The following is an 8,533-nucleotide window of genomic DNA, read 5'->3' as shown; positions in this document are numbered from 1 at the left end:
GTCAGCATTTTAATAAAAAGGCTACAACTTTATTGAAGGAGGCAAGCGTGGCCGAGTGGTTAAGGGCACTGGTGTTGTAATCCGGAGGTCACCGGTTCAAGACCTGCCCTTGCCACTAGCTGGATTTGTTTCTCGGTTGTCCCGAGTTCAAATCCTCAACCACGCTTTGTATATAGCCATTTATATGGTCATTTATAAATTATTTGTTTTCTCTGTTTCAGTGGCATGCCTGTAAACTAGCTATCTCGTTGAGATATGAAGCTAAGTGCATGACCACTATAAACACATTTATTTTTTTATTTTATTTATTTATTTTTATTTTTTATTTTTTTATCTGTGACAATGTCAATAACGTTGGTTGCCATATCTACAGCATCACTGTCGCAAGTGTGGAGGTGTCGTGTGCAGTAACTGTTCAACCAAGAAATACCTACTACCTTCCCAGTCATCAAAACCACTGCGAGTGTGCGACAACTGCTATAATGTTTTATCAAGCGGCAAGACTCAGTCAGATCAAGAACCTATGAGACACAGTACGTTGATTTTTATTCAGTTCTAGCCTAGATAAATTATGAAAACAAATGGATGTACCACCTTACTAAATAAAATGTCAAAATGAAGATTGAAGTAATAAAGCAAGCAAGTGAAGGAATATAACTTACATTTGACAAGTTACTGGGCTTCATACTAACCTTTTTAAACACAATTATTTCATATACATTGTGCTTCATGTTACAATAAACACTATCGTTTAGTGGTTAGACTGGAGGCATACTCTTTTGGGAAGTGTTGAATTTTGAGAGTCGAAAATTGCCATGCTAGCTCACAAAAAAATTAACACGGGAAAATACATGTACATAGAGATTCTGTTTACCATTTTTGTTAGTTGCAGCCTTAACTGTGTTATTTCTGCCAATATGGTACATAAAATATCTTGCCTTTGGACCACACTTACTCCCCACTGGCAGGCAGTGATTCATTCTTGTGGCCTCACCGCTCGTTTATGTGACCCAAAGGTGAACCCACTCACAGGCTAGTACACTAAAGGCGGAGACCATTTTTGCGACGGGTCCGTACCCAAATTTCTCTACCGTGTAAACGCGCCTTAAGGCTAGGATTTACCATGCACAGCTGTACATGCATGCATGCCATCTCACCTGATTTAGCACTTTATTTAAACCATGTGATCTTTCTTTCCCTAGCTGTCCCCACTCCGCCGCCAAAGGCAGACAAGGCAGTTGATGACTCGTCCTCAGGGGAGGATAACTCTGATGATGAAGAGCCTTCTGTTGCTGCCTCCGAATATCAAGTGCCTACCACGGTCTGTTAATAAGAACTTCGTTGTAATCTATGGAGGCAGCACGGCCGAGTGGTTAGAGCACTGGACTCCAAATCCTAAGGTCGCAGTTTCGAGTCCCATTCTGACCACTAGCTGGTGTTGTTCTCGGTAGCCCCTGAGTTCAGCTCTCAGCTACATTTGTAAATAGCCAACTGTCCTGCCTCCTGCCAGTTGGGATTTTTAACCATGTTATGTTTATTTGAAATATTTGTTTCTATATTTATTCACATTGGCCCTGAAAAGCCCCCTCTCGAGGAGGGGTGAATTAAGCATTTATTATTATTTTTATTTATCTATCTTGTTGTGTGGAAGGCGCAGTGGCGTGATGGTTAGTGGGCCGGACTCCTAATCAAACGGTCTGGGTTCAAGCCCTGGCAGGGATCACTGTGTTGTGTTCCTTGTCAAGACACTTTACTCTCACAGTGTCTTTTTCCACCCGGCTGTATAAATGGGTATCGGCAAAATAATGCTGGGGGTACCCTGCAATGGACTAGCATCCTATGCAGTAGGGAGTAGAAATACTCCTACCTTCTTAATGTTACAGAAACTAGCCTGAGGATGAGCTTGGGCAGTATGGGCCTCTTGGCTGGAGGCTTACCTATTTTTGCTGTGGGAGGCATATTGGGGTAATGTGTTGATGTTGCAATTTAGCCTGGGGGAGGGGGTACTCTATATATTTTTGGTTGGGGGTGTGCCGCAGGGACTTCGAAACCCCTACCCTATACTAGACCTTGTTCAGCTGATTTTGCAACACCGAAAATCGCTACCCTATCCCAGACTTCCCGTTTTCAGAACTGTCACTATTTGTGTTTTTAATGGAAAACCATATGTCAACAACGTTGCCGCGATGATTTCATTAACGTTTAAGAAGGACTCTTCCTCTTTTGAGTTTCTATTACTATTCTGGACTTAATTCCTCATACCACTGATCAGTTTTCCAGCAAATGATACCCTATTCTAGACCAAAACTCGCTAATTTCTAACCCCCAGGTTTGATCTCTTGACTGAGTTTTGTTTTAGAGCAAGAAAAGTTTGTTTGCCTTGGCTTCTTGTTATTTTCTTGCAATGAAAAGATTATTGAGAAAGCTTTATAATATACCTAGAGCTCACATTCCAAACAGACATTAATTATATATGTATATTTTTTTCAGCCCACATTTTACCAAGGTGACCAAGCTGCTCCTGTGGGGAGGGGGGTGGTGGATCAACAGAGCCAATGGAAACCAACGCAAATGAAGTATGATGGCAGAGTGATACGTAACTTCAGTTGCTCAAATGGGATTTTTTAAAGAAAAAGGATTTCACTGCAGAATATAAGGGTTTTTACATGCCCTGAACAGTGCATTTACTTATAGATTTATCAAATTATACATCCATTTGTAAAAGCGAAAGAAAAAAACAAATCACGTTGGGTTTTATTGTATTTTATCAACTGTGATTGCCAGCATCAGACAAATAAATACCTTTCTTTTTGATTGGTGGAAATGAAGAACCCATTTCAAGTTACTAGATTGATATCCAATCATATCTTTGTATCACAAGGAAATCAGTCACTCATCTTTTGGCATTATGCCAGAAATGGTTTTCTTATGTTAGCCAATCACTCTGGTCAAGAGGTTTTAGGCAATTATTTCTTGCATTATTTTTGATAGCCTAAATGATCTGAAAGAAGAAAGCAAAGTGTGAAGAAAATAATTACCGAGCAGCCTAAATTTAGCGAGCATACATAAAGACAAAGATATGTTGCTAGAGAAAAGGAAATTTAGCTTAGTAAGTTTACGAGGAGTGGGTTGTTTATCAGTCATTCGTAACAGAAAAAATGTCTGAATTCATCCATGATATGTAACTATAACATTTTTGCCAGCTGTTTTTACTGTAGCCTGCGAACGCAGACGTATTTTAAACGACAGCCGGAAATACGTCTGCGTTTGCAGGCAATTTTTACTGAAGTGTTGTTGATGCTAACAAGGCAAAGTGCAAACGATGATGTCAGCATGGATTGAATGTAAAATGATAAGATTTTAGGGAATAATAATTTTATTTTAATAGTACCATAGTTAGTACTGGGATATATTTTTGAGAGTAATTTAGATATCAAATAATTGGTACACCGCATTGTTTGTACACTGCCTGTTATCCGAACTTTCATGAGCATTGTTTAGAAAAATTGGCGTGGCCAAACTGTTGCGTAGCAACATCACTAAGTACGATAATATCGTGGGCTCAGTGAATGCTGAAACCCAGGACTTCGGCCGAGGAAGGTATTTGTTGCCTGAATGTATAGCGAATGGTTTGATTGAGTCACCTTATAAATAATAATGTTGCAAAGTATTCAACTATTTTTGAGGATCGTTAAGCCCATTTAGTTCTTTGTAAAAGTAAAGCAATTTAGTAATAATACACTGTAAAGCAATCTAGAAATAATAAATTGTAACGAAGCCAGTTTTGCAAATAAAACTGCACCTCAATCAACTACAAACGAAAACAATTTTGTCCTTGTCTTCTTCTTACATTGGGTTACCTGCTGCACAGACGAAGAGGAAATATAAAGTTCCGTGTTTGCTCCCGTTCAATAATCAAGTGGTAAACAAGGCAAATCTGACCAATCAAAATGCGCGCAAATACTGCAATAACCAATCAGTGCTCACAGTAAAACCTTGCAACCCGCGAAAAGCGCGGGAAAAGTCACTGATGGCTTCGGCAAACGCAAGGCACAGCGAACAGATTACTTTCGCCAGTTATTCGAAAACCGCTCCAAAACCAATTGAAAATTATTCCTGAGAGCGAGGGGGGCAATTTTTCGGACTTTTTTTTTCAAATTGTTGCTTTGAGATAAGATGGACGTCGTCAAGGGAGGCGTAAATATCACGCCCAATTGCAAAGATTCTTACGAAATTGGATGGGGTGTGGCCCACTTCTTGCCGATCAACAAGGCAACGAAAAGAGGACTGGGGAGGACCCTGCTTTAGAAACTTTGGGTCCTGAGTGAGCACAGGATCCATAAATCGGATGCTGTGGTTGCTGTCTCGTGGCCATTAGTTTAAAGTAAGAGGGATGAAATCGGCTAGATCGTGACTCGGTAAAAAGTAAAACGAAACATTGTCCATTTTTTCGTTTATAGAAAAGTCTTTTTTAAAGAACCAACAGAAGTATTACGTTTTTGAATGGATGTCTAGAACCCACTGTTGCGTTTAAAGATGCTTGTAAAAACAGCAACAACAAAAACAAAACAGTCCGGATTGCACGATACTGTTTGTAATTTTATTTTGTGTTGATTGTCATGTTTCCATATTTATTCCATAAATCAGTGTCATGTTAACATGCCATAATAATACTGGAACATTAGTAATAATTACGGCCAAATTTTAAATTAGTATATCCTGGCATCTTGCGATATTGTGTGAAAATCATGAATTGTTAATTCATCAATTTTTTGCGTTCTTTTTTCAGTGTTAATTTGAAATTCTGATTGTTGTTCGTGCCCTTTGATGTCTGTGATTAGGAAACAATTTTCTATATTACTAATCTGCGTGAAGAAGTTTCCTTTAATACATTCGTCCTCTTTCCTCTAAGTGATCTAAGTCGGACTCGTAGGCTACTTAAAGTACTATATTGCACACATGCAAAAAAATTGCGTGACATAACATCTTTAAAATGGTCTCGAGTGGTCAGTGTTGCGGATGAAGTTACAATATTGATATTTGGTTCCTATAAACAAGTAGCAAAATATTCTTGGTCGAGTGCGCAAAAATAAACCTACTCAACAAGCCCTTCATTATCATCCGACTTATTCGTATATTTTTGCTCGGTGTTTTCATCCGGCTTTTGAGGAATTTCAGTCATAGCTAAGTCAGCTATTGCTCTGGTTTCTCGTCTCTTGTCCACTATTCTCCAGACGACGAGGAGAATTCGTCCGATGAAAAACGTGCATGAGACGGCCAGAAGAGCTTCCATGATAGACTCGTTCAGGCGACTGACCCGGTTAAAGTTGAGAATCACGCTCGCGACCAGAACCCAGATTAAAACTGGATAAATTGTCAGGGTGTAGAGAAGGTCTTCCTTGAGAATTGTGTTCTCTAAAATAAACCACACCACGATTGAAACACCGAGAATTCCCAGGGCGATCGTAACTGCGAATTCTTGCTTCATGCCTTGGAAGTATGTCACTGTTACAGCCAGACTGCGGAGAGCTGCCACAGTGACCCATGTCGCGTACACGGCTATGCCGTTGTTGACAAGCAGATGGATAACCCAGAAGTCGAATCGAGAAATGAAGTACCGTTGCCTGTAAAGCCCGGCGTAGCTGCAAGCGAGAGAAGCGTACAGAAACACCATGAGAGCGAACACGAAGCCTGTCGTTACTTTGATAATCTCCCAGCTCATGAACTGCGTCCAAGCCATGTTTGACAAGGTGGCCAGAGTGAAACATACAAAGAAGAACGGGCTCAGAACATCGGGCACACGTTTCCGAAAGATGTGGCTCAGGGTGTATAGAATCCAAACTGCTGTCCACGCGTTCACTAGCTTCCAGATGTCGAATGCCCAAGGAGCAGGGTTGAATTCGATGTAGTATTTCCGAGCCATTTGTCCGATAGACTTGTTCCCGAACAGGATGCCACTGCTGTTGTTAGAAGCGTAATTCATGACCAGGAGTAGTGTGTACATGATCATGTTGAGAACGATGCACACTGCTTTGATGACTCGGTAGTAGTTCACCATTTTGGAGCAGGTTTCTGAATGTGCTTTGATCTGAACGCTGGGTCACCTCAGTTTGGTTCCCTGGTATTTAGTCGATATTTATCTTCCCCAAGTATGCTTTTGAACAATGTCAACGGTGCATGGGGAGGGTACCGCCTTCATTTGATCAACGCAGGACAAACGATGGCACCTATTTGAGATCTAAGCGCAACGTAGGAAAACACCCACCTCAAAAAAACCTTAACACAGTTTTCGTTCTCGCGTTTGTAAGACCATTAAATGGCGTTTTTCATCGCAATCCAATGAAACGATCGGCGCTTACCCTTCCCTGCTCATAAAGAGCTCTCGTTCCAGCGCCCACCCGGAAACTACGGGCTACACCCCCTAGACACAAAGAAAGCGACAAATGATATTTGTTCCAATAGATTATTGTTATGGTGCTGTTTTCGTTTTGTTTTGTTTCACAGTATGACGTCAGTCGATATCACTTATTACGCAAGTGAAATGACATAAAGCAAACCGACTGTTGAGTGAGTGGCTTGTTCGTGGCGGTTTGTTTGAAGTTTTAGCGTTTATTTCTGACATGGCAACCACCCTATATTGGAATACTGACTTTCTTCCTTTGAACTCCCGGCGGCCTTTTTATGGACTGACAAACTCACCATTGTATAAACGTGGTTATTTTTCACGTTTTTTTTTAGCAGGGATATGAACATGTGAACACATAACAGTGCCGTAGCAAGGGTAAAATAAGTCGGGGGGCACACGAACGCCGGAGGCGCGAGCCGCTAGGGGGGTTTGGGGGCATTCCCCCAGAAAATTTTAAAACCTAGAGGCTTGGAAATGCTATTTCCAGCGTTCTCCAAGAGCTATTTGTGATTTACGCATATCGCGAATTTGAGACATTTTTGAGACATTTTGAGGCATTTTTTCACATTGTTGTCCCGATTTCTGGTTTGTTTTAGTTTTTGGCTATTTAATATTGTTGTGCATCACCCTACGTACGTTAAAAAATGAAAAGAAGTAGAAATGTTATTGTTTCAAACCTCTCGGGAGATAAGATTTTATTTTCAACATTTTATACAGGTCTGTTTTTACTTTTTGGGAAAAAAAAACTGGGGGGCACGGGCCCCCCCGGCCCCTCCCCTTGCTACGGCACTGCATAAAGCTGCATATGTATATGCCTTTTCCTTGTATGGAAGTTGAGATTAATCAGGTCCCGGATCAGGTAGAAACACGTACCTTGAAAGCTCGATCGTGTGAGGGCGAGGGAGAGGTTGGGGAGAAGGATATAGGGTTCGCAAAACATTCTTCTTTAAAACTTGGATATGCTGTCACTCATGTGTGAAAAAAAAAGAGAAAAATTAAAGGGGCAGTATCATGAGAAGTCTTTTAAGTTTTTGTGTAAAATAGAGTAGAATTATGAGGTTGCACTCAGTAAACTAAAACAGAACATTTGAACAACAACAGAAAGGCAGACGGCCCAACTTTTTCAAGCTTTAGGCAACTACTGTCCTATCCGTACGAAGCCAAACCATCTTTTAACAATTTTCATGACTAGTACAGTACGTTTTAGCAAGGCCAGGCCACTATTAGTCCCGGGGGGGGGTACTCCCTATAATGGCCTATACAGGGAGGCTCCGCCCGAAAGGGGTACCTTTTTCAGGCTTCAGGTATATAAAAGGGTAGGGATTTCACGAGGTTAAGTATACGAAAGGGTATGGAAATCTGTCATTTGGCTATTTAAAAGGGCCTTTAATTAAAATATTTCGAACGGACGCAATTTATGGTTGTATTATTTTAATTTATTAAGCGCTACATAAAAATGACAAGAAAACGTCCTATTTCAAGTCCACGCCATGTCTCTTAGGTATATGAAAGGGGTACCTTTTTCAGTTAAAGGTATACGAAAGGGGTACAATTTCTGTGAAAAATGGTATATAAAAGGGTAAGGGGTTAGAACTTGGGGCGGAGCCTCCCCGTATAAAACGTTTTTGAGTACCCCCCCCCCCGGGCTATTAGTGGATTTCCAATTAATACCAACACCTTTATTGCATTTTCAAGTAGCACTGAATCATGATGAGACTGTCCCTTTAACCATTCTATTTTTCTTGAAACATGACCTGATCTCCCACAGGTAGCCCAAGCTCGAAATGTGAGCCTCGGCACCGTTGCGTAACCTTCGAAATATAAGGGTTTGTGTGGGGAAAATAACGATCGTTTCTGTAACCCATGAAAATTGAGCGATTTAAATAAAAAACGGCTTACCTTACTGTAGTCGAGTTTTCCCCTCTCCTTTGTGGTCCTCGGGCCGATTTATGGCCTGATTCTATTAGTTTTAATTGAACCGATCTGCTCTCTCAAAAAAAACACACAGCACACAAGAGTTCAGGTAAGCAATTTTTATTGTAATTCAACGGTTAATTTTTCCTTTTGTTTCGGCTTTATTTCTTTCTCCATACAAATCCTTATAAATACGCAAATCGCTCGAATAAC

General features: G+C 40.7%; 1 protein-coding gene and 1 long non-coding RNA gene across 2 annotated transcripts; one reads left to right on the top strand and one right to left on the bottom strand.

Moving 5' to 3' along the window:
* Positions 1-109: 109 nt before the first annotated feature.
* LOC144641331 (uncharacterized) lies at positions 110-3,827 on the top strand. Its single transcript, XR_013568538.1, has 3 exons — positions 110-533; positions 1,203-1,321; positions 2,491-3,827. It is a non-coding gene; the product is annotated as an uncharacterized LOC144641331 (long non-coding RNA).
* Positions 3,828-4,626: 799 nt separating this feature from the next.
* Positions 4,627-6,561, bottom strand: LOC144641333 (uncharacterized). Its single transcript, XM_078500351.1, has one exon. It carries the CDS (start codon positions 6,056-6,058, stop codon positions 5,096-5,098), a length of 963 nt encoding a protein of 320 aa, XP_078356477.1. The 5' UTR covers positions 6,059-6,561; the 3' UTR covers positions 4,627-5,095.
* Positions 6,562-8,533: the final 1,972 nt, after the last annotated feature.

The sequence above is a fragment of the Oculina patagonica genome, unplaced genomic scaffold (assembly GCF_052425735.1).
Source record: "Oculina patagonica isolate OP01 unplaced genomic scaffold, crgOcupat unplaced854, whole genome shotgun sequence".
Taxonomy (NCBI): Eukaryota; Metazoa; Cnidaria; class Anthozoa; order Scleractinia; family Oculinidae; genus Oculina; species Oculina patagonica.
This window is presented reverse-complemented; position numbering and strand designations above follow the sequence as displayed.

Coding starts and splice junctions, on each gene's coding strand:
- LOC144641333 (XM_078500351.1), bottom strand. CDS start 6,058: ATGGTGAACTACTACCGAGTCATCAAAGCAGTGTGCATCGTTCTCAAC.